Genomic DNA, 27,416 nt, shown 5'->3' with positions numbered 1-27,416 from the left:
GCGATGTATCGCATAGGCTTTTACGACTGTTTTACGTACGACGCATCGTGAACTCAGTAACATAGCCAGCATCCACAAACGCAGCGGCAACGTCGTGTTTATTTCTGAACTAAAAAAAAAAAAATAGAACTACAAATGTGAGACGCCATTGCATGTTCTCGATCAAGAAAAACATAATCATAACCATTATCATAAAACAAAATACTATTATTATTTGTCAATTAGGGTGTGCTTCGGTCAGCTAATGAAAGCTGCTATTTTTACGCTAGAACTGATAACAGCATAGATTTTTGCAGTAAATTCTTCTTGCAGCAAAATCTGGTTAGGCTCAAGAGTCCTGAAGTTGTAAATTCGACTATGATGTGAAATAGAAGCTTTAATGGCTTCACGGCCAGTTCCTTTGATCGACTGTCCACCATTTCCAGATCTCTTTGCGGTGTAGCAACAGTTACTGTGCAAGCATATAATACTCTATTAGCCATATTGATTTTAGTAAGACCTTTAATTTTGAACATTCGCTTGTCTATTTCGAGAGCTAAACAAATCTAAATAGAAGGTTTTTATCGGCGTACAGTGAAGATGTACATGCGCAGACTTACAGATATGCTTGTGTGCATCCTAAGCTATAGTGGAAATACAAAGGCATTTGAGTTTCGCTCGTAACACACGCCTTTAGTAGAAACTCTGTCAAATTAATTCTTGCCTTTTGTTACACTAATAAAGATGAGATTGCAAGCCCTTAAGAGGAAACAGCCATTTGCTTTCGTCTCTTAGATCAGAAGCTAGCATATCTTCGATGTGAGGTAGCTTACCACTCTTGATTTGTCGCAGGGCGAAGATCATGCATAATACGACAAAGTCTGCTCGTGCTTCACTCCGAAGCAACGTCAAATGACACACAAAGAGAAATGATTAATCATAGCCAGCTCCGAACACCGTCGTATACAATGGCGTCCGCTTTGATCAATTCTATTTTGCATATTGAATAAGTACACATACCACACGATCAGAGAGAGGTCTCTAGGCAGAACTAAGATAGCAGCTAATTTCCTTGACACGATCAACGGTAATGGTAAGTGAATATGATTAGCTGGGCTGGTTCCAATATTACAGCTTACCATGAAATGAGATAGATAGAACTAATCCACAATGAGGAACCTATGCAGCATAGTACCCTTCCCATAAAGATCTGTTGTGTAAAGCATATGGGAACGAATCTCCAGTGTAGACTTGAGCAACAAAGCAGCTACGCCTATAGGCTCTGTGATTATCAAGTCATTGCAAGCATCAGTTGATAATGAACGCATTTGAGATGTCCTTTATAAAACAGTAATTGTTCATTTGATTAGCCGACATTAGGACGAGCCTCAACACTGGACATGAATAGTGCTCCATTCGTTTTCTCGATTCCTACAGAATACCTAACTAATCGGCTTGTTTCTTCATGGATTACCTGTAGATAAAATGTGTTAACAATATTTTTTTCTAGGGACTGATGATTATTCTGTAAGTAATCCCAACGGATCACAATTCCAATCATAGTTAGTGGTCCTTCAACTTTTACTGGTCGACCATTGGCTTCCGCGTCCCCATGCACTGCTCGTATTTTAACGCAACTACTACGACTTAGGCGAATCGGGAAATCAAATGTCTCTGTGATACTTGAACACTTTTAAAGATCCTCCATTACGTGTTTGTTTCAACAACGTAGCTTTAATTTCTAATAATAATTGATAATAAAAAATCTAATAAAATAATTACCTCTTATTTAAGTAATTACCATACAAAACAATATAATAGACTTCTTAATAGATGTATACATTTGAAGTATACGAATAATTTTAGTCAAGGTACGCGGACTTCAATGATCGTACCAAAACCATGATGTGTTCTGACGATCTTTTTCCTTGTAAAAAGATATTCTATGCGTTAAGTGGCAGGCCCGAACTGGAACGCTTACGACAGCGAAAGCGTGTAGCCCACAAATGAAAAAAACATTTGCTTTGTCAGCAAACACCTATAGATTAGTCATACTTAAATATCCATAACGCTGCACTGCAAACAGCTGGCTTAAACACACCATACTCTATGGCAAATATCTCAGGTGTGAAAAATCTAAAATCCCTTTCACATTTGTAGACTTTGTGTGCATTTGCTCATGTCGTAGAGTTTGCTTTAGTCTTCCTTTAAGAAGAAATTAACAAGAACAAGTTATGCAAGTAACAAGAACAACTTGTAGCACCGTCATTTTGCAGACAATTTTTTGAATAGGCGAGAGTAGGGAGCCAAGGAGAATTCTTGGCAGAACTACGAGGTTTTCACTCACTTAACAATTGCTTGTCCCTTCTAAATCATGTTTTTATTACGCTGTATCGAAGAAGTCAAAAAAAAACATACTATCTACATTCGCTTTAGGTATTTTTCCTTAGTTGTTCCGAGTACAGACGCGTAGACAGATCTAGCAACTTGAGTTTACCACATAACCAAGTAGCGGTTGACGAGGTCCTGCATTCATAGGTGTGCCTACGTTCTCTGGTCGTTGCATTATTCTAACTTGTTTTACTTTTTGTCTCCCGTAACGAAAAAACCTGTTGTCATTTTTTTACCAGCTAGCGAGCCCTGCAGCAGCCCTTTGGAGTGTGTCTGCAGGCCTGCCTCGACGTAGCACTTGAGCACTAAAAGCTGTACGTGAGCAGGATTGAATCGATACATTGACTCTGGTTTTCCTCTTTCTGAGCGACATTGAACTGACAAATATATTCAGTCACGACGCCATATCATTGTTTTCTCTTTGCTCGTTCAGAGCTTAGCGTTGGGAAGTTATATTTGCTTTACGATATGCTATAACATGTTATGTTTATATGAAAACGCGTGGCCTTGAAATACTTATGTAAAGTAAACAAAACGCTATTAATGAGAAACAATAGAAACGGCAGAGCTGGCGCCACAGCAGCGACATCACTAGTTCTGTCACAGAAATACGTTAAATAACGGCAATACTTTCGAACGATGGCATTGAAGCCTGATGGTATCAGACGGGTATTCGCAAGAATTTTTTCCTTTGTTGCAACTGAGATAACCTTTGCTGGTAACACAAGAGATTAAGAGCCATTTTTGTGTCGGCACGGCCTGACGAGGTACGAAACACATCTACAAAAAGTATATGTATTGTATCGAGTGGCCTGATCTCAAACACATTCGTTCAGGCCAAATTGCTGACAGGTCACTCTAATCCTATTTCTATTTTTAACTGTCTCTTCTAATAGAACGTATTTAGGCTGTAATTTGTAACTTTACTAATAGAAGCTAAATGAATCCATTTCAAACCCGGATGACGATTTATTTATCAAGGACTCGCATAGATAAAAAAAAAGTTCGCATAATCTAACCAATTCGAATATTGCTGCATCACCCTATTTATGCCCTATAGAAAGAGAGGAATATGAGAATTCTACATGTTTATCACGCTTGTCTGACTGTGGCATACTAACAATTCTACGCTAACTAGAAAATCACCAGAACACCAACAGAGACCATTGGCAAAAAAACAAGCTGCCGGTGTTGCCACGCACGCCTAAGAAGTTAATCAGACATGTCCATTTAATTGTTCAAGAAGAAATTCGTCTGCATCATGCTTTCTTCAGAGATATCTATGCAGCATTTGGATTTACGTTTATTTAGACTTGCTTTTTGCTTCGGCAAACAATCGATCTGTTTTTTTTCTATTAATTTAAACTTTTATTAAACATAACATGTTTTGCAGGGGTATGCTAAGCGCAGTACGTCACCATAAAATGTTTTGGACCCTTTCTGAAAATCAAATCTCGTTTTTTGCTAAAAGTCTAAATTGCATGCAATGGCAGAACCCTTCGTCTAACGGAAATATCTTCACTCATCCATAAACCCAAGACAAACGAAAGATGGCGGTAACTATACAGCATGGTAAACACTGCCGGCTCCCGGTTTATAGTGAGTCACTTTTAAACCAATCACAGGTTAAGCGGTTCCATTGCAAAAAGCAGTGGATTTAGATGGAGGGGGCAACGTGTATATAACCTTGATAAGCCGCAAGTGTAAACAGTGCATGCAAAACTTTACGGCACATTCTTTACGTGAACTTAATCGGCTGGTAGGACAAAACAGACTGATGAAAAACTAACGAGTCGGTTTGGGCAATTTCAGAGGTCAGTAGCTCAGGACAAGTTGTCCTTTGGTGCCTCTTCCAGGCGCATCGCTCAAACGCTATTAATTCACTAGCAACATATACTATGAAATGATGCGACACAATGCTAAGTCAAGTTCAAGATGCGAGAGGACGATTTAAAGACCCTTCTCTGTTTCTTTCTCAACCTCTAAGCATCAAATCTCATATATTTGAGCAAATAATGGTTTAAGGATACGACGCATTTTGTCAATGCTTGCCCCCTCCACTACTCGATAGAAACTAAAGAAATCCCTACATTTTTCAGGTATAATCTATTCGGCTTGGAAGGGTTTGTGACAGATCTGGTTGAAATACTGTATGATGTTTCGACATCAGTGGTTTCTAAAGTGTCAATTACGATACTATCCTTCTAACCTTTTTCCTCTAAAATAAAGTACAAGAATTCAGCTTTCTTTTTATCTGAGGCCGGGGATTCTATGAAGGCCTACTGACTCCGATACACAAAGTATTAGGATAAATCGGTAGGCTCTGGTGAATGTCACGCTTCTCTTGGGTACTGCTCGCGAATACTTATGAGGCCATAAGGCAAAGCATCGACTTACATTGCTACTTACGTTAACAGTATATGATCGTTAAAGGCTATCAAATATTATAATAATCACCCAGTTTATTTCACAATGAACAGTATCAGCCGTACTACAATGGATGCCAAGCATTGCGGTTCGTGCGCTGATTAGGCGAGTCATTACGCCTCCTGCAGAGACTACTTCTCAAAAATAGTTATTGCTCCAGATACTCGTTCAAACCGACCGAAGAAACATTCTGCTTCATTGTCATCGAAACGTCTTTGTTCAAGCATTCTTGGGTCATTATAGTCGATCAGTTGAAATATATCGTCGTAGCTGACGTGAGGCATCTTAACAATATGGCGGGAGGCAACCCTTCGTGCATATGACTTTATCGCCCCCCAGCCTGTGCCTCACGCCAGCAAAGTATGTTTTTTCTGGTGTTTCATTTTCATTGTATAGCATCAGCTCTGGTACATACAGCGCTAGGTATTACATGTTTCAGTGAATTAGTACACAAGGTAGCCAAGAGTGGCTTCTTGCTGATAGCTTAACGACGCAGGAAAAGAGGAGACAAGGAGAAACGGTTATCTACTTCCGCCAGAAAATTCTCTTTTAAAAAGAAACTAACCAAGCTCGCACATGCTTCCCCAGCGTCATATTAGGCTAAATTTCATAACGTTTTTCGTGAGTGATTCTTTCGAAAGCGAATTTCAGTTCTACACATACGTAGTGAAAGCTTCTCATCATCCTAGATCAGTGCTAGATTATCATATGTATCTAATATTTGCACAGCAGGGAGAGGTTTGGACACATTTGGAAAATGGTCCTTGTAGCTGCCTGTGCTGTTGTGGGCAGTGCGAGAAGGTTATACTGTCTGGAACACTGGCATGCTGCCGAAATGAAGGTAACCAGACATTTTCCGCACTAAGCGCATTCTTTATTGCGCCTATGAACCGAGCTGATGATGACGATACAAAAATATGCCCCATTTTCGAGCAGTTGTCAAATTCGTCGTTAGATGCCAGTAGCTTCGCTTCCAGTAGTTCATCGATTCTCTCTAGTCGTTCATGCTGTATGGTCAATTACTTGTTTTTGATTGCAGTTTGATCATCTGACAAGCCTGTAACGTAAAAGGAAAAGCAATCTAGACTCCCTCATCAATTTACTCCGAAAAATCGCTTGCAGGGACCATTGCATTCTGGCACCTGTAGCTCTTTTCAACTTCACCTGTTTTCTGCTTCAGAGTATGTTTGAAGACGTTGAATTGACGGAATCTTTTCAACTACTGGATCGGAAATTTTGGACTTTACCACGATTTCCTCATGTTTCTAAACGGATCATTTCTTACTTCGTCTTTGTCGCTTATCGCTGCTTATGCGTTTTTTTTTCACTACTTAACCTAAGTTTACCGCTGAAACTGAGCAGATTTGCTCGGAACGCCACAAGGAAGCTATCAGAATTAGGCTACCAAATTTTTAATTACCCACCTCACAGTACGGCTGCCACACATAAAGAAGACATTTTAGAAGTAATTTTGAAAAGTTCGATCCAAGGATGTCCTGCGTTTACGTTAATTAGCCAATTCATGGTGTGCCTTAAACTGAGAGACTTTTTCTGTCACTCCGATTGCTGGTTATCGCAGTTCTGACTTCAAAACGCTTGGTTACGGGCAACGATTACGTATTATACGAAAACGACTATGTAGCATAGGTTTGACTTCGAATAGACAGGACTCTAGTCGAAGTATATATAGAGAGATGAGATAGTATCCACAAGTAGACAGGTTACGGCGTCTAAATTGGGAAAAACGTTAGTCAACTGCATGTTGCAACAAGTTCATCCGCTCCTTCAGGTGTCAGGCAAAAGCCGCTTGTTTAATAACAATGCATCATTTTTGGAATTTGAGCGAAGGCCAAGTATTATCCGATCTCTAATCAGCCCTTAGCAAGACCACAAACCCTTTGGGCTATCCCAAAATCGAAAATGTACTGGGTTGCAAATGACTATGAATCTATACGGACGCGTTGTATATTGTGAAAGTGAAATAGCTGCTCTTTTGAGAACAACGAAATCCCCAGATATGATCGGTGTTAATTGCTCCTCGGTTATATCAGGGGCAAAACGACAGGTCATCTTTGACGATTCCTCTAACGAAAAATTCGCATTCTTTCAAGGAAATTTCGTGTTTCGAGTGTGCTGTCCAAAAGTTATACATATTTCGAAAAGGCGAACACACCACTAAAAACGTATCTGCGAATTCTAGAAGCTTTTATACAACCGTAGACAGCTGATATGTCTGGAAAAAGACCAGGCATCTTTCAACAAGATGGTGTATTGTCCTAGGGATGGCGGCATGTTTTAAGATGAGTACATAAGGCAGAATAGCCTAAATCTAAACTCGTTAGATTATTATGTATGGAAAGCTATTGGGCTGTTCTCAACATAACAACGTCAAAGAGACCGCCCGCAAAATTGCAAATGGCGGCTTAGAACTTCAATCGAAGCTGTAACAGTAGCGCGTTAAATAAACGCGAAAAAAATTAAGCTGAGATATTTGTTTTCATTTAGGCCGAGACCCAGGAGCACGGGACAAAAAGAGGTCCCGGTGTATATATACTACAATTTCGTCATAGGGCTCATACATACGAATACTAGTGGCCTGTTGACAAAGTACATCAAATGCTTTTCAATAGGAGCAGTAAGCTGCACACATAATTTATTTGCTGGATTTATAAATTACGTTGAGAAAATATATTATCATACGAGTGATAGTAGTTGACAATGGGGGTTAGTGATAGTATAGCTTCGCTCCCTAGAATTCGTTCCGTCATCACGGTCTCGCGATGCGTAACATACACCATATTAAGTTATACCCATGATTAGATACGGACATTATCTTAAAACAGCTTGTAAGTTTTTCGAAATGCACGTTGTGCACGATGACTAATGTTTCGATAGATGTATGTGCTCTTATCGTGTTAAAAATTGCTTTTTAGAGTAAAAAAAAAGTGGTAATAGGTAATATTATTTTTACACTGGAAATTACCAACACAGACTCGTTGTCCAAGAAAATTGTGATATGCGCCTATCAAAGAGTTAGTTAACAGCTGACTATCGACGAAGATTTCCACGACATAAAGAGGTGCCGCTTATCAATTTTGTAAAATTGTTCCACTAAGGTAAGCTAAAGAAGTACAGCCAAGACAAGTTACTATATATATATTGTATTATCGGCTGTGGATCTGTTCCGTACAACAAGCCATGTTGACACGCTAACCCACTTGTCACGAGCAATATGTTTCAGATACCGTATGCATATTATGACAAGCGTGTCTTCTACTACTAAATAGTTGAAGTTGACCTATTTGAAATGATGTTGCATTTTCTTAATCGGTTAGTTAGTTAAGTTGCTAAATTTATTCGGCGATACCAAGCTCTCATTAGGACCGAAACCAGCTAGAGAAGCCATAGTTGCAAGCAAATCTAAATTGATCAGTTATGAAAGAACTGAGTACACGAAAAGGGAGGATAAGTTTTTGTAAGCCGAAAGCCTTGCGTTCATTACGTTGGTTTGGAAGATCGGAGCAATCGGCAAATGCCCATGAGAAAAAACACAAAAATACTCGTTTCATCTTTTTTTTTTTTCTCTCAAATATACATTTTGTGAGCAGATTCTGTGTTTATATAGAGTTCAGTATTTGAAAAATTAGTAAAAACTGGTTGAATATACAGATAGATAAATCATATAAGTACGCTTAATGTTCGAGGAAATATTTTGGCGTCAAAGTTGATGGAAAAGTGGCTTAGCAAAAAGCAATTTCAATGATAGGGGTATCTTCGTGTAAATTTGATTTCTCTCTAAAGACGATCCCGATATAGAACCTGCCCTTTGCCCGTCACAGGCTACAGACTAGTCTTAGAGAAATGCATACGTAAAAGTTAAGTTATAAGGTGGATAAAACCTGCAAGAAGAAAATCCGTCCTACAAATCTACTATGTAGTAGCTGACTTTGGGCACTGGTATTAAAAAGACCTGGGAAACGTTGAGAGTCGTGGAACGAATAGAAAAATGTATCGATAAGACCCTTTGCTTTGATTTTCTACATCGTCTATGAAACAGTCATTATGTGGCCATTGCTAAAGCCGTCATTACAAAGGAGCAACTAATGTCACTGAAAGCGTTTGATCATACATTGATAATGTTTTATTTTGCACAGCCGAAGAAAGAAATCGATATAGTATAACTCCTACAATATTTCTTTGTCTGAAGAAACATTTCGCAATATTTCTACTGAGTTTCCTTTATCTTCGATTCATTATAAATCGAGATTATGATCACACCTTAGATCCAAGTATATATATATATATAAGATGGCTGATATTGTATCTGCAATAAAGCTTTGTGTCTCCTCCTCCTCCTCCGGCATAGTCGCCATATCCTAAATAGAGGGGAAGCCGACAAAACGTCGGTGTCTGTTATAGGCGAGTTATGCGCCTTTAGTGTACTTTTTATAGCGCGATATATTGAATCTTTACTATTAGAAAAAGACGCTATTGTGGGAATTCAGTATAGTTTTCACAATCGTAAAATCCTTTGACTTACTCGAGATGACTACTCAAAGGATATCGTATCATTGGGAATGCGTGCAAAAAATAATCTTTGTTTAGACCCGCTAGAATCTTCTGGGTCGTCTCAGAGCCTTGACACCTACTTCAACAAATGCCTTCAGATATTATTGATATACTGTCAATTTCAGGCACAACCGATATTTCGGCTGCTAATCTAATAAGATTGAGTTTTTTTTGCATCTAGTATAATTGCTACGCTTAATTGATGTTAACGTTTGTACGCCATGCGAACATAAACTCATATTCAGAAGACGAGTGTTTTCGGCCTGTTCATGTTTGTCTTGAATTTCAGAGTGTCCAACGTGTATTTCTCGTTAAGTCACGGATCGTTAAATCCTGGGTGTCGGTGATGCCGTGCATGATGCCCCTAGACGAAAACGAGCAGCGCGTGCGTCTGGTAATCCTAGGTGGTCCGAAAGTGGGTAAAAGCTGTCTTTTGCGCAAGTTTTTATTCAACACATTTCCTGACAAGTACCGTCCAACCGTCGAAGACATGTTCTTCAAGGAGTTCAACCTCGAACACGTTACACTGAAAGTAAGTGCACTTGCTTGGACATTTAAGCGAGAAAACTTATATAGTTCGTAAAACTTCAAAGAAGTGTAAATTCAATAGCAGCGCCTACGAAGATGTTTTAGTTCAAAAATAGTTTTTACCAGACTACTATTTTATCCGTCTACTTTTAAAATCTACAACCTAAGAGTGGCTGCCACAGTTAAATAACTTCTTCAGACCGACTGCACGTGAAGAAAGTCAGGCATGTCACTTACAAACTTGTCAACACTTGTCCGATTCGAATACTTTAGTGGTTTTTTACGCCTGAATACAGTTCATTCGTCTTCATACCTTCTATCTGTGCCTACTTTTTTAATATAAGGTGCAGTTGAGACTAATAAGCTATATTTAAGTAGTATCTAATTCGAACACAAATTAGTTACAGCCGAAGCTATTCCTTAAAGAATGCTTTCACATTCTATCCGATAAAAATGTTTTTCTCTCCGGACTAATTACATAAATCATTAGTAGCGTCAGTCTACCTAGGAGTAATTGATTCGTATGCTCAAAGTGCCCCTTCTGAACCTAAGCGACAATACATTTGAATTTATTACGTGGTCTTTCACTGTTACAGGTGAACCAGCATTGAATATTATCCCTCCAAGGGATGCGGTAACCATTTCAAGCGCCTATAGGACCTAAGAGCTATAAACAATGCAAGATGTTTCATTTGGCCTTTTACTTTCTTTCTCAATATATAGATCACAAAGGAACAACGCAAAGACTTTGCAAGTCCGCACCGCGGTCTTTTTAAATCTAACGTTTAGTCGGGTATCCAGAAATGACTCCTTTCAGTGTTTAATTGCAATTAACAAGAAAACTTTAAGTGTAATGGGAACAGGATCATGGCGTATTCAATTCACAATAAGTTTCCCACGTGTGCAAGTCAGCGGTCAGAGCTACCTATTTATTACTTCGACATATTCATAGCATCCACGTCTACGTTCCACAAATGCTAAACCTGAAGTAAAAAATGTATTTAGGAGACCAGGAAGGACCATATGATGAAAAGTCGGCAAGCCTTGGATTCAGACTTTTTCAGACCCACCTGTTTTGCACACACAAACAGAATTTCCCGTACAGGAACGTTAATGTTAAAGCGCGCAATCTCAGTTATTTATGATTATCATACTCTAATAAGCGCAACGATTTTATAGTTTTTACCCGTACCGCACGGTATTGACAGCCTATAACCTGCGTTCGTTCTTTCGCCCTGAAAGGATGGGGTCGAAAACTGTAAACTCGGCATTTTCCTTTAGATAACTTTCCTAAATTTACACGTGTTTGAGTAGTTATTCTTCATTGTGCATTCGGTTGCCATGATACGTGTGCTGTTGTAACACACGCGAGCGACTTTTCGAGGAAATTGCAAATCTGCTGATTCCCGTCATTCAGAGTTTCACCATTTCGGTTTGTCGGCGAGCGTCTTACATCTCTGTTCAAGGTTACGTTCAAGCGTTTGGCCCGGCTCGCTTCTCCAAGGCAAAGCCCCACTGCTGGTCCTGCAAGGTCGACTAAGTGTTCGTCAGAAGCGTCGCATCCCATCCATCCACGTCTTATACATAAGCCTGCAATCAGAATAGGTAAACAAAAGACAGTTCGAACAAGCGAGCAGATATCTCGCGCGAGGATGATGTATGCCAAAGACAGTATATACGGCTAGCAGTTCAATGTTTAATTTTAACAGTGCTACTGGTTAAATAAAAATGCCATATACTATATAGAAATTGAGTCACTCGAAAAGCCGATATTTTGTAAATAATGTAGAGATGCTACGACAGGATTCCCTGGCTCTAGTGCCGCTTTCACTATGGCATATTTAATTTTACCCAATTGTCGTCAAAAAAATCTGTACAACGTTCGATGGAAATGTCTGTTCGTCAAAAAATGGCGTCGCCAACAATATACGAAGCTCTTTCGATGTCTGCAGAAAACCAGTAGCACAAGTTTCGCTTCGATGGTAGGCTTGACAATTTTTTGAAAAACCCTGTCAACAAGTTAAATCGAAATCGAGTAGGCGAACTATAACATGTCCATGCTGGATAAACAGATCTACTTCCTAAGGCTGTCCTGTCTATTGTGAGGCTGGACTGCAAGTAACAGCAATGAAACACAGCAGGCGAAAGCTTTCGAGCCAAGTACGATTTATTTCGTTAGCATTCAAATCACCGCTCAAACTGAAAGTCATATTATCCAGCTTAGACGACCCACCTTCTGATAGAATTGGCTTAATTAATGATGGGAGTTTATGGACGAAGCTGACCCAAACGGGCAGTAAATATTTACTACTGGTAATTTCTGTTTAATCCATACGCAGACTTGGTTTTTTTACCACAGTTTTTTCACGTAATAATAATAATAATAATAATAATAAAGAATTCACGTAAGGTTGTGTGAGGTAATAAAAATACTATACATGACACTGTACATCCTATAGGTAATTTCGAGCGAAGTATCATTATACAAAGCGTGCATTAATGACGCAAAATATTTTTAATACAGGAGTCACATATTCGTGTGTGATATCTGTGTAAAAGCAAGACACTTGTCATAAAACGATATACCTGCCTAAAAAACAGTGAAAGTGAGACACTGTTGTTTTGTGGTGACTCATTAGGGGACCTTTTTACATATACGTTCAAGGTATGGATTACAATAGATATTAGGTTTCTTTGAACTGATCCGACTCCTCCTTTGGATCACCGTTAATTACAATCGTATTATTTTTGGATAATTAACGCTTCAAAATGGTAGTAGAGCAGAAAAATCCGTTCGGCTCGCTTGCAACCAAATCACCAAGACTGATTCAATGAATACGTGACACGAAAACCTCGAGACGAACGCATTCTAGGATAAGGAACATTCAAGCTTAGGCATCTGAAACACGCACGCTTGACAATTTCATTGCCCTCTTCTAGGTTAGGATAGAAAAAATACAGTACAGTAACTGATAGCAAACAACCTATAATAAACTCAATAAAAGCATATTTAAGCTTCATAGATATATTCGTAGATTTGGATATTTGACTAGACCATATGGTCATTAATTTCTTGATTGTCAAAGCCATATGTGTAATCATATGCAATAATGATCACACGTATCGTATAAGTGCACCGTTATTTCTAAGAACACTAGCTTCTATATATATATACTCTTCATATTTACATAACACATATATGCTAAACAAGCGGGACGGAAGAATGCCCGCGCCTCTTGCTATCCATACAATCTATAGACATATCGTAATCCATTACGACATATTGGCGAATTTCATAATTATAGCCTAAGTTTATCTTCATGTCACATTATATAATCGGAGGAGGATTATATAAAGAGAAGGAAAGTTTGTATACCTCTATAGACCTTAGGAATAATCCCAATGATTGCGATAATTGTTTTGCTGGGCTAGAGGAGCAAATTGAAAACCTAATGATTAAGAAAACCTAAAGTAAAAGCCTCAATTATGCGATGCCGAGAACGGCTTTGTCAAATTGGGCATATTGGGTAGCCAAATTCAAAAACAAAAGTATATGTTTAGAAATAATGAATTATTAGTACGTGCAATACAATAGTACTATTGAATAACAAAAGGAAGGTACTTGTAAATTTGCGTAAATAAAGTGTTTGGTATCGTCACAAGGGTAGTAACATCTGTAATGAGTTTGCTTGTGAATAACAGACACTCGAAAACAACAACTGACTTAATCTTCATAATGACTCAAGCCCCCACCCCCCCCAAGACGTATTTTTCCATTTTCATTAAAAGACGGTCCAAAAATGAATTTAGTCTAATGATGCTGTTATCAACGGGAACTGCAATTGAGATTAACGAAATTAGCATCAATTTTTATATAAGTTGACATTTTCTATATGTGTACATATACATAAATCGAATTGATCGTGTATGTCCCACATGTTCTGCGACTGACTAAAGCTATTCGCATCGTCGGTCAGCTACACCTGTACCACCTATTTCTTTTTCGGTTTTATGATGGTGCTAGGCTCTCTTTAGAATTGAAAAAAAAAGTTATTCCCAGTAATGGCTCAGTAAATAAAAGCCAGTGCTTTTTCTGACGTATTCTAGCTCATCGTTTTGGCTGATCCGTTCGAACATAAACCCAGAACGTTGTGCCATTAGGATGTAGCACACGCTCGAAAGAGCTATTTCTTCTTTGCGTACTGCCATTCGAATAAGCGGCAGTTAGGCTAGCATTATAAACAGTATGCAGAAAATGACATTGAAATAAGTGTCTGGTAGAAATGCTTCGGCAACAGATCTGGCTGCATAATACTGAATATTGGCCTTGATACAAATAGGACCACCCCAGATCCGCAGGTCGCTTCTAACAAATTCCATCATAGCTAGTGATAATAATATATATCGTATATATTATTATATACCACCAACACTCTATGTATGTGTATTCTTCTCCAAAATGTTTTTGTTCGGTGATCGCTTTTAGCGAGTACCGTTAAAATTTCGTTCTGTTGTAAACTGCAGGCTGGATGGAGCCGATTGGATAGACCGCTTTTTTCCGGCGAGATCTTTGTTTCCTCTTTAAACTGTGATGCTAATTTTAGCAAGCTGACTCGTTGTTGGTATTCCCCTCGATAACCGTTAGGGATTTTTGAAGGGACCATATTTGAAAGTTGCTTATTTTTTTTAATCCTCTACTATAGGGTATAACATTACATTCCGGACTAAGTTTTTATAACTTTACTTTTATTTTACAACTTACTTAAAACAGTGACTATTTCTGCCAAGGTCGGAGTGGATTCTGTACATGCGGTCAATAGCTAAAAAAGAATCCTGTCAAAAAGCCGTTTGGTGTTTATGAAAAACAACATTTATAATGGAAACGCTAATTTTTCTGTAATGCTACTACAGTATTCCGTAATTCAACTGTTTTATAACAGCTATTCATAACAGCGCGTCGAAACGGTATCGTTCACGTTAACTCTACTGAAACTGTATTACGGGAAGTATCGGGTTGTACTTCACTAAGAACACCTGCGTCTACGTATATGCTCATGTGCTTCAATTCATAAGGAACAACATTAACGTTCATATCTCTGTTGAAAAATTCGCCTTTAACCACAGTGCATGCCTTAAACGGTCCTAGTCGCAGGCAAAGCTTTGCCTAATTACAACAACGAACCTGCGGCTATAATCATCACGGCGGTGCTCTACCGCCAAATAAACCCGTGCGACGCAATTGTTTTAGCCATTGCTACTAATGTGTCGGCAAAAATTAGCCTGGATTTAATTTTGTTACGCATCGTTTTCACTTTCGATATGTCCTAGGAAAAGTCCGAAGCAACAGCTGTGCGTTGTTCCTGCTCGCGTAAACGTAGTAACTCTGAGTTAACGTAAAAAGTTTATCGTTTCCCTGCTGCGAACGATCATCAAAGACAACTTTCCTGCCTATGTTTGGTGCTATTCAATGAATATATTTGGTAGCTTAACCTGGTCGGACAGTCCAATTTAGCATGCATATGCCGGCAAGTGACGTCCTTTGTCTAGAATATATATAGATTGCCTATAGAGATATGGCATTCGTTGCTAATTTTTCACGGCTGGTTCTTTGGATGGCTGACCCAATGTGCAAGCTTGCTTAATGAAATATCACTTCAAGTTGCACTTAACAATAAACGATTAAAGGCATCACTTATTTGGGTCAGTAATGTTAGTCGCAGCAGTGTTAGGCTTAGTTGGCACGTCATATCGAGTATATATGGATGTACGTTTTAGGGGTTTTTCTGCTGAAAAGCATGAAATAAATGAACTTTTTTGTATGGGAAGTAAACATTAGAATAAAGAAGTCCTCTTTTCGCTAGAACCACTAAGAGATTCTAGGCTGAAGTTTTTTTGAGCTCGTTTGGCTGTTGCTACTCTGTGAACATCCTGCGGAATCGCCTCTTCGGAACTTAATCAACGACTTGCACCCACTAAATGGTCCACTCGGAATGGGCTTTGCTAGATCCATCTGGGGTTTGCCCAACTCAATTTATCTTGCTAGAGAAGTTTTTGCAGTGTTAACATGTGTAAAATTAGTTTTGGGATTTCTTAAGTGGCTCAAGTTCGCCAGTGTTTCAGCCAATCCTGAAAGTGTCGGTGTTCCGAATTTTTAAATTTATGCCGCCAAATCGTTAAGGACGTTAAATCAATAGAGGTAAAAGTATGAGAAAGGAAACTGGGTTTTTTGCATGCAGATGTCTTACTCAAATGTCAGAGTAATCTGACAAATGTCAGATTGTCGGGGATCCTACAGAATTCAAAAGACAAAAATATATATTTAGGCTTTCTTGCACGGAAACCATTTCTCGATTTATGGTTATTGTCCAATACGTATGAAAATGCGTTCTCCCATCATTTGATACATTTGGTATCGATGAACATAATTATAGACGCAATCAATTTTACCTTAAACACCTGTTAGTTATGGTTACTTTTTAGCTGACGCCATATTTGTTCAGAAAATTGTTAAATAATAATTCAAAGCAAAGTTTCAATGGACTAAGAATGATATCGTAATGTCTGACGTAAGTGTTTTGCCAACCCGATGCCGTTACTGAAAGGCTCGTCGTATCTCGACATTGCGTGCTCCGTTAAAATCTGTAAATTTATCTACAGTAAGGTAAAAAGCTTTTGAAGTGTTCAACGGAAGGCGAACAGTGCGAGCAGTTAGCCAGAACACTTGTACACGATTAACGGAGTGGTTGTTTCGGATATTTTTTTTCGGAATAACCAAATATGATAGCGTGTGTCGCTTAATGAAGCAAACGAAATGTCTCCGTTGATAGATGCTCATAAATGAGTGTGTTGCCTTAATGCGTGACGCTATTTTGGGCTAAACGCCGTAGGAACAGTATGGTCCTCTAAGTTCATGTCAACACAGTGAATACAATACACAACCTTAAACGGTATCGCTTGGACCAAAAATTTCCCCTCATAATCAGCCTCAGATTTGAGCTCTGAGAAGATCAAATTTTATTGAGTACATTTGTAAACGAAGTCTGAACCTTCTGGAAATTTTACTAGCACATTTTTTTAATATCCGAAAAATGTAATCAGTCCTGTACACCAAAAATGACGAATGAGCATCAACATCACCTGTATAAGGTTGTAGAATATAATGGAAATGTCTCGAAATTCCCGCCCGTTTAACAGCCTTACTTATGTTGCTTGCAGGTGGATTTTCTAGACACTGCAGGAGACAATCAATTTCCCGCAATGCGACGACTTTCCATCGCAAATGGCCAAGCATTTCTTCTCGTCTATGCCATCGACGACCCCAACTCGTTCGATATGCTCAAGCAATGTTTTGAAGAGATTCGAGAAGGGAAACCTGATTATCAGGTATTCACCGCACACAACAGATGATATCAAAGGCTCAATTATTTTCTGTAGTGCAATCCTGAATTATGAGGTCTTGAACGTGCCTCATTTACCGCCAATATGTTTCTGAAATGCAAATCATAACAGAACTCGACCGACAACTGTTTTGTTCTTCCCAACACCGAAAATAGATAATGAAAAAAGACGACAAGGACCACAGCGATGATACGGTCCTCGTATCGTAGCCTTGCGTTATACCGAATAGATTGCAATGTGTTTTTTTTTCTATCTCTGTTTTTGTACCTAAGCTAAAAAATCTAACATTTAGCGGAAAAAATACAAAAATCGATCACCGATCTGGATTTTCGTGTACTCTTTTTGTTTACCTTCAATCTAACTTCATATACCTAAGCATGTCTACGCATGATCTCCTCTTTGTTGCAAAGACAAGACGTTAGTCAATTAATATTAATAAATTAATCAAATAACTTTATTGGTGGCAATTTAGCTTAACAGAGCCTGCTGACAGCTCATCGGTCTACGTATGAGATTTTGCTCGTTTCGATAGGCGTCCTCTAAATATACTGAACATGATTTTCTATACTTCTTTATTATACGCGGCAGAGAACACAAAGTGCTATATTTGGCAGTGTCTGAACATGCTCTTACCCGTAGCCAAGTCATTCCGAGAATTTCTTCAGGTTCTTATCTTGTTGATCGTATTTAATCACTCACAGTAGCTGGTTACATCTCTATAGAGACGGTAGCTTCGTCAGAAGTGACAATAAAATGACGCCGAGAAAAAAGTATTGCATAAATATTTGTCTATTACTAGCTTTATGTGTCTGGATGTTTACTTACTCAAATACAACGCCAGCGCGCTAGGCTCATTTGGTTTTCCTCTATGGTAGTTTCTCGTTTTAATTTTTCGCGCCCTTAAAGTGGCAGAGTGGACAGTGTGTCCACGGTACATGGACTGTCGTAGATCCTAGAGGTCAGCCACTTGCCGTAGTGATACGTTATTAACGTAAAAAAGGCACCGAATAGTGTTTTTCTTGAGTGTAAACTCCTCTTGCGAGTAGCTCGTAGATTCTCGGTCTGCGACAACCCACGAGGGAAAAACAAACTCAAGAAAAATATCCGTGCCGCCATTTCAGAAATAGGGACAGACGTATGCGAAATAGTGGTCTAAAAATGGGTGTAGCGAGTAATTGCCATGAAGAATGCTAAGAAAGGCCACTTTGCTGATATTGTATTTAAATAGAGTTTTAAATGTAATTTTATTTGATATTGAAGAAGGGCTATCTATAAATACATTCAGTTTTTTTTTTCGTTAGCATCATTTATAGTCGCTCACAACCAGATGACTGTTCCATTAAAAATTTTGCTGAATTGTTGACTTCACATGGGAGGACGTTCTCTGGGCAGTCGTCAGGGCTCCTTCCGAATAGATCCCGCTTGGCGCGGCTACGTCGAGCATCCCAGGCAAATGAAAACCATGCACTGTCTTGTAGAGTCTTAACTTATTAGATATGCGAAAATGCTCTCTGCAAAAATGCCTTTGGGATTTACGAGGGAACGTTAGACGAGTTGGCCTGCTGTCAGCTTATTAGCCTATCCGTGATGTTCAGGCACAGCCAAAATTTAGTCATGTGGATTTTATTTTATAACATATGCACTCGTTTCCCGGCGCAGAGCAGCAAGAACGGTACCAAACAATGAGAGACACCATTTCGATAGGCTCTCAGATTATTTAAGTAAATGGAACTGTACCCCTTTACAACGAATATATGAGATAATCCGTTTACGTTTCTTCCATACGAGCAATTGAAATTTGCTAATTAGGTGTATGCCTGTAGCGGATATCACATGTCTCAGTTTCCATGGGTCGATTTTATAGCTATAGAAACATTCATGCTTTCCGTCACGTTCGCTTACCGTGACTTGGTTACGCATGTGCATCGGACAATAATACACGACGCCGTTGAAAGTTGCAAATTGTCATTTATTATTTCAGAATCCTCTGTAATTCTGTTTATTATTGCCATATATAATGCAACATATTATTGCAATTTATCTCCATTTTTGAAATTCAACTCTTATAGCTCTAGTAAACTAGTTAATCTTTGGGAATTCTTATAGAGACAACTCCGATGGCACACAATATGGTACCCTGGGCTTTACGCTATCAGCTGATAAGAAATATACTTATGTGTGTGTAATATACAGGTTTGCGTATACGGATAGAGACGAATACAAGACTTCCTTCAAGTTCTTTTGAGTGATAATCGATATTACTTAGGTAAACTAAAACGTGATAGGTACTTCAGCGGCGATGGCTCTAATATTTTCGTTGAAAGTTGTTGCCCCAAGCAGACGACAGTTGACTGGCCCTATTTTTAGTCTCGGATCGTGGACTACGGCAAGAATCTCGTATATTTAGTCGTTGTGTAAATGTTCAACCAAATGATTTTACCTAGCTTCAGGAGTTTATCTCTAATTTATTACGAGAACGAATGAACGAATAGTTTGCCGTCTTTTACGTAGGCGAAATTGTGTCGACTGGATCAAACAAAATTTGAAAGTTACTCAAAACAAATGCTAGTTTATATGGCCGACTATGGCTCGGTAGTGTAGGCGAAACAAGTTTCGTAGACCTGTTCATAATGATTCTCATATGAACGGGTCAAGATGGGAGGTTGAAGTGATACATGAAGAAAAGGCAAATGTATTAGGTCTCTTTACCGTCCAAAGCCGATCGTCTACAGCTTGTGGTCTTAGGTTATGGAAAATAAACAGACAGCCGCTTCACAAATTACCTAGTAAGTGTCCCTTCACGCCGCAATAAGCTAAATAGTGCCAATAAATATGCAAGTACTGTTGGATAGTATTCAAGGAACTATTCATTATTTGAAGAAGAGAGCAAGCACTGTTTAAACGATCCATTCAAATCCCAGATTAATAGGGAATCGATGTTTCGTTTACTGGGAGATTTAACAAGATATGGCTCGGCGACTCCATCAGCGTAACTACTTGAGGCTGGAACTACTAACAACCAAAATTACGAACGAAAAATAAAGAAACAAATAGCTCAATAAAGGTAATATTTATCCTCAAAGTGCTTCTACTTTAAGGTAACTTGTTGAGACAAGTTTGCAAAAGGAAAAATGCCAACAGGACTTTTTGTCCTTATATACAGCGCCATCTAATAGAGCATAAGTTATAACCAACATTAACTGATTATCGGAACTGTGTGTAAGCACAAATTCGTTCTAAGGGTGAAAGATGTCCTTACTGGGAAGCATATTCTGATTGCCTAAACTGTTTTTTTTCTTTTTTTTTTTTGCTTTTATTACGGCATACTTCTGTTCACGTCTGGCCCGAAAAAAATCGCAAATTTTTTTTTTCTGCAGCCTTCGCGTTCCTAGTGTGGCTGTGTTTTGAAACGTATTGTAGGTTGACTAGGAGGAGCACCTAGCTGTTTCTATATCATATTTAATATATGAAGCTAAGTAGTACGTTCGAAACAAGGCGCTCGATAGCAGTCTGCTTATCATTTGCGCTTCGCTCATTTCTAGGATTTTGCACTGATATATTCTAGCCATAGCAACGTCAGAATCTTCACGAAATTTCAAAATCTAGAGATCTAGCCTGCGTGTTAGAGCTCCGGCCAAATCAAAAACCGCACCGATATTTCAGTTATGCCGAATAGTTTGCAGGGCAAATCGGTAGTAGCCACCAGCGTCGAACAAAACGAGTTAAATGCTCGAGCCAGTTGGGCAACTATTATGTACTACCTAAACCTAGAGGTTATTGTCTCAGTAGTTATGCGAAAAAGCTATCGCACTTTGTGTCATATCACTTACATCTCCGCCTCGCCGGTCATCAGAAGTTACCGCTTTGCCACCCTTCGCTGTTTACCTAGCTACTCATTCAATCTATAGCCGTTGCAGTGTACTTAGCTATACGTCTACGAGTGCAGACAAGCGACTGTTCTTGGTTTTAGTGGAAGGGTCGACAGCGAGAACTTGGATTGTCTCTTACGTACTGCAAGGCAGATCCTGGCAACTTCATATAGACTGTGGCCCCGCTAGAGTTGTCTCTTTCTTTGCGAATAAATTATGTCAAGAGAAAAAAATAACATGTGCAGAATACTTGGCTATAAAACTCTCTTACTTGTTGCTACCATTGCAATTGCGATGTAGAGTTATTCTGAGGAAAATATGCACATAGAACATACGTCAAAATGGAGGATTATGTTATCTTATCAAATAATCATGATATGTGCGAAACAAGCGATTCGTACAAGTCAATATTTGCCATTAGGCACCTTTTTTTTGGGGGTGGGGTAAAGGAGGGATATTCACAGTGTTAGACACCTTGATTTACGAAGAATAAGATGCTTCAAGGGTTGCTCACACATAGATACATAAATTACTAAAATTAAGCCTAGCAGATGCTAAGTAGTTTCCCTAAAGCTTCAAAATTGCAAAGTATGTTGCTGAAATACCTATCCAAATATAAAAATTTGCATTCGGTCTTTGCACTATCTTTTTGCATTATTAGAACGCTCCGTACAACAACTCATTCGCCCACACGATGAGATACTTTTCCTCCTACAGGACATATACGTGTTCAACTAACGTCGTGTTCTCCAGCTATACTGCCGTACCGACTGGCTTGAACGAGCAGCCTAGACAATACAAAGTACTTGAGGTACGTAAAAACGAACTTTTACAGAATTTCACGAGTCAGCAATCGCTGGCCATTTTAACCAGCCTCTAACGAGGTCGGCCGTTGTTTGGAACGATGAGAAACAGCAAAAGATCTGTGCTGAGAAGTGCGTCTTCCAATCCCAAAACAGCTAGTGCCAAGTTTTTTCCTCCCGGCTCGTTGTTAGGTGTTATGTGATTCTGCGGCGATACCCTATCTTTTTTTCATTTTCCCGTGACCGCGTACGTATAGTGATCGCTCTGGCTGGTTTACCAATCGAAAAAGCACAAAGCTGTGACAATTGCGATATTTCGAAATGCATTAGCTCGTGTTGTAAGATGCACGAAGAAGATCATTTGAGGTGTCACTGAAGTTTGTAGCTTTTGAGAAAAGTACGAGTATGTATTTGAAATGTAAGAGTGTTGTTTGCTTATAGATCCTTACCTGCCGACTAGCTGCTAGGTAATCTCACTACGACCGACTCTGCGGCACATGCACCATCCAGCACAGCCTGGTCTTTCAGCCATCATGTGACTGAACTTCACATGAAAACGTCGTTGCATATGGGATGCGGCCAGTTGAACAAACGATGGCGCTTTCATCAGCTATGCCCTCTAATGCGAAACTCCTTTATAGTATACAGTCGTTCTTTCTAATTAAAGAGCTACAGGGTGAAAAGGAGCTGTTGGGCGGGATCTGATGAAGTCCTCCAAAATAACTAGAAGATGACGAACCCGCTCATCTGCATTTGATGAACAATATCGTTCATCGGATATAAGGAATGGTACAGTTAGTATGTATCCATGCAAGCTACCGCTTCGACTCCGTATTACTAATTCGAATATAATAGCTTTTTGATTCTGAAGCCACGAAACGCCTGATGATGCAGTTTTTTGAACATGGAAATAATATCTCTTTAATTAAAAACGCCTTGAATTATACAGAGCTATGTAAAAATTGTGAAATACCCGATCGAACGGGGGCATCATGATCTGTACGGTTAATCTGCATCTCTCTATATACGCTGCCATATTAACGATGGATTGAAAAGTATGTAACAACGCCAGGTTAAACCCCAACGAAAAGAAAAAGTGCTATAACAATTAAAAAAAAATAAGCCAATACTAGTAATGTTAACAGCTGTTTGGTATACCTTTTCGAAGGTCTATTGAAGGGGCCCCAGATGAGTCCTGCAGCAACCATCTGGTTGGATTTCTAATCGGAACAAGTCCTCCTAGGCTGTGACTAGAAATAGCAGACTCCAAGGATTTGTAGGTAATGAATAAACGTGTTACACAAAAAAAAACTGTGTATAAGTAGAGCTATGTATATTATTCTTTCCAAAAATATTTAGATATGAATGGAGAGGTTATCCGAATCTATCATCATTTTATATTGCAAAATAAGCTGCTTTCACGTAGGATGATTTAGCAACCTACACTATTTTTAGATATTTCGGCTAAAAAAAAACCGAGCATTCGCCCGAAAGTTCTGTAGTTGTTCCGTCACCGAACAAATCGGCTGTAATTCCACTCACAGGCAACGCTATCAAAAAAGCAAAAATCAGCTTGAAAATATGTGATCTTGTTAGTGGAACTCATTCCACTACAATGGCTAACAAGATAGCGGAAACTTAAACGTACACTTACCTGAAATTTCAAGAATCACCAGGTATTAAAGTTGCCCATCGATATCTGGAGTTACATTATCTAACTTAATGGGTCATGGAGATTGAGTGTGACAATGATTTGAAATAAATTATGAAATGAAGTTTACACAAGCACTTGCTGGTTTTGTTTAAGAGTCGAGCTAAGTACGGCGTACATAATTTTATGCGCCACATTAAAGAAATGTTAGCTGTGAACTAGCAAAAATTTCATTTTTCCTTACTGTTAATGTTATTCTAGGAACTACCCATCGTTGTTTGCGGTAATAAAAGCGACACGCCGGAGCTGCGAAGGGAGGTGAGCAAACAAGACGTCAGTGAATGGCTGTACTGCGAATTGCCTCGAATCAAAACTAAGTTAGTTGAGTGTTCCGCAAAGGACGGTAAGTATGGCGACCTATATCAGCTGTTATATAAATGTTAGAGCTCAGCCAGCGATTTTGCCTTTAGCAACTGTATTACACAACGAAAATGTCGGCCTGCTGTTAAGTAAAGTAAGCGTCCGATCACACGGATAAAGTCGAAACAGCATTTGATTAAACTGGATGTAGAACCGGCAGAGTTTCGTAAAGGTCGAGGATGGGAACCGCAAGGCGCCCACGTTTTGTTGCGGCATTTTTTTTTTTAAATTGTCCTAGAGCGTTTTAGCACTGCATCAGAATCGAAGCGGACCGAAAAAAGCGCTGTCACCGGATTATGTATGTGACGAACGAACACCGAGACGACGTTTAAAGTGAAATTCATAAAGAACGTAGTTTTAGTTGTCAGCAAAAACGCGGCGTCAATGAAAGATTCATTTCCAAAAAAAAACAAGCTCGTGATTGATGCTCGACTATGATGGGTGACTGACCTGCCAATTCTGTGCAATATCAGCAGGTTGCCTGTAGGAATCTATTCCAGCAACGAAAGCTTATCAGCGTATTCAACATAAAACTCTAGCGATTTTTAGTAAACGCCAACTTTTCAGTTACAAACTTTTAGTTATAAAGTTATGTCATCCGTAAGACAAATATCTGACGATATTAAGAGTGTTATAACAAACTTAGAAACTCTGCGCCGTAACAATCTAAATTCAAGTTCCGAACAATACAATACAGAAAACATAAGCAATCCTACATATACCATTCTAATACATTTAGAAACTCTTTCATTTTAACCTCTTTCGAAAACTATTCTAATTCACAAAAAGTAGAACAAAGTCTCTCGCAAATATAGAATTCTTGTCCGTCTTAGTTTTGAAAAAAATGGTGATCACCTGTGTTGGTAGTGATTCATTGGAAAAAGCCATAGTGAAGTCTTTAACCCAACCAGACTCAGGCCTGTTCCGGCTGAGCCAAAACTTCCTTTTAAGCATTTCCTTCTCATTGTGAGAAAAACTATATTATTTTTAAACTGTATTTCTCTACCAAAAGCTAGCACTGTGATTTAAAAACGGTTCTTACGTCACGGGGTACTCGTTATCGTTAACGTATTTGACGCAGGGGGTAATTTTACCTGTGCACTACTTGTTCTATTGAACTTGCTCATATACGATAATATCAACGCAGTTAAGCTCCGAATTAAGTTTTCCCACCTATATTTGTATTAGAAGTACGACGAAAACCGCAACAGAAAAGAAGCGTTTACTTCACGACAACAGAGAGTATTATCAGGCAAAGATAGACTTCACATGGTTGTAAATGAGATGCAGGCGGATATTCTATTTGCTGAGTTATCTCCAGCTTGGTTTGAATAATCTCTTTGTTTTCTTAGTAAACTATGGGGCTCTTTAGAATAAAAGTGCAATTTACAAGTATCCAAATAATTTATTCTATTTCGTGACGTAATGTTAAAAAGGAATTTTGAGTAAATCTGGACACGCACATACGCGCGGAACTTTCCAAACAATCCATATTTATATAAAATAAAGTATTGTAGATTAGACCCATTTTGTAGAGACGGGCTCCGGCGAGTCCAGTGTCCTTTTAATCCGATTACGGTTATGTAGGAAACATGGACATGAAAGATTAGAAGCCACTTGAGCCTTATTGGCTCAGATGATGTCGACAAATGTTTATTTTACTGTTTTGATCATATTAGAGTAACAAACAAGCCATAGAAATGCTCACTTACATTTTCCTATTTTTCCGCTCAAAATTGCTTAGCTCAAACGAACGAAGCTTCAATTCAAGCGCATTTGCTCTGAAGTGATTCGCTGCAAAGGCCAAATACCTGATCTTTGTCAAAAAATTTTCGCGTGGCAAGATAATTCTCGCTTTATTAGCAAGACTGACCTGTACCGCATGCATGATTTGCAGCGCTCCATTTGTAAACTGATCTATTTTTATCGGGCTAACAAACGTTGAATAACTGATGATTTACTTGACTTACTTTTCGACAATTCTAATGAGCGCCCCAGACGCTGGATAGACCACCGTCATTAATAACTTCATATGCCTAATCAACTCTATCTCGACAGAGCGTCCGTCACCAAGTGACTGCCAGGACCTTTTTTTTTGTGTATATAAGCCACTAGGCAGTACCTAATTCCCAGCATGAAACGAAGCGTATCTAAGTCCGGATTCTAACCTGCACCACCCCACGTAATCCCTAAGTTTAACGTAACCTACTGCACTATCTGCCGAAGTTAGAAGATCATCTGCAGTGTATAGAAGTAAGTCTATAAATAGTCCTCTACAACCCTGCAATTTTACCAACTTTAATACCAACTTTAGCTGGTAGAGCGAGGTATTTGTTATTGGCGTTATTGTTGTAATAGACGAGCATGCAGCGACGCCGCTTTGTGCCGCTACCGTTAGTTTGTCTTCATAACCAATCGACATACATACAACGATGTCGACGGAGAACAAGATAGGCTACAAAAACTGTTTCATTTTGAAATTATGTCCAATAGTACGTAGAGGCATTGTCAACACTGACTGTGGTATAAGTTCTACCAGTTAGAACAAAGTGGTTCACTTAAAAGGTATGTGGTATGTATATTGTCATCAGCTTTACCTTTAAAATTTGTTTTTGATGCGATGCTTGATCGTCAAAAATGTTTTGTTTCACATTTTGAACTCACAGCGTCACGTTTACTTTGGCACGCATCACACTGATACGAGAACAGGGGTGCTACAAGCCTACAACCAACCCGTATTGCCCATATAGTGGAATCGAAAGTGACAAGGCCAAGTGTGTAAATACACTTCCGACGCCCCGCAACTAAAATTTCAGCTTCTTTTTCAGTACCAAGCTCATGGACACTTTTCTGGAAACCTCGCTGCTATTGCTTCTGTTATTCCTGCTGGTGTTTCGCATTTATTTGAAGGAATAACTAGCATAATTATACTAACAGTGAGGAAAGCTTCACCCCAGCTTGTACAGGACCAAAGGCAGAAACGTCAGTAGCGCCGCAACCCAATGTGCTGCGTATGCGTGCCATCGTAATAGCAGTAGCCCAAAGCGCGGAGTGCAACACGGTAACCGGAGACTGTCTTCACCGGCCTATATGTTTGCCCACCCAGGCAAATATGCAGCAGATTCTACCTGTATTAACATACGTATGCTACCCCGGGAGATATCGAAATAAAGCTATATAGGCAAAAGAAGCTGCTATATAAGACATCCACTTGTCTGTGGTTCTTAGTTTCCTCTTGCGGATTTATATGGCATCAGAGCCACTTCTTTCACTAGTGGACTCGTTTTATTATACTAATCACACTTTTGAATCGTAATATATTCAAATGAGTCCCACCGCGACGGGGTCGGTACGTACGTGTCCGACATTTTAATGTGGATA

The 27,416-nt window shown here is 39.1% G+C and overlaps 1 protein-coding gene across 4 annotated transcripts in view; it reads left to right on the top strand.

Moving 5' to 3' along the window:
• Positions 1-27,416, top strand: part of LOC111273197 (GTP-binding protein Rhes) — a 62,699-nt gene that overhangs the window by 29,078 nt on the left and 6,205 nt on the right. For all 4 annotated transcript variants that reach the window (XM_022854914.2, XM_086973511.1, XM_086973510.1 and 1 more), the window contains exons 2-4: positions 9,656-9,898; positions 17,110-17,277; positions 23,877-24,018. In XM_022854914.2, coding sequence (XP_022710649.1) covers positions 9,713-9,898; positions 17,110-17,277; positions 23,877-24,018 — 496 coding nt within the window. In that variant the 5' untranslated portion in view covers positions 9,656-9,712. The remainder of the gene's footprint in view (positions 1-9,655; positions 9,899-17,109; positions 17,278-23,876; positions 24,019-27,416) is intronic.

This window comes from Varroa jacobsoni, unplaced genomic scaffold (assembly GCF_002532875.2).
Source record: "Varroa jacobsoni isolate VJ856 unplaced genomic scaffold, vjacob_1.0 scaffold_194, whole genome shotgun sequence".
NCBI lineage: Eukaryota > Metazoa > Arthropoda > Arachnida > Mesostigmata > Varroidae > Varroa > Varroa jacobsoni.
The sequence above is the reverse complement of the archived record's forward strand: the minus strand, read 5'-3'. Positions and strand labels throughout refer to the sequence as shown.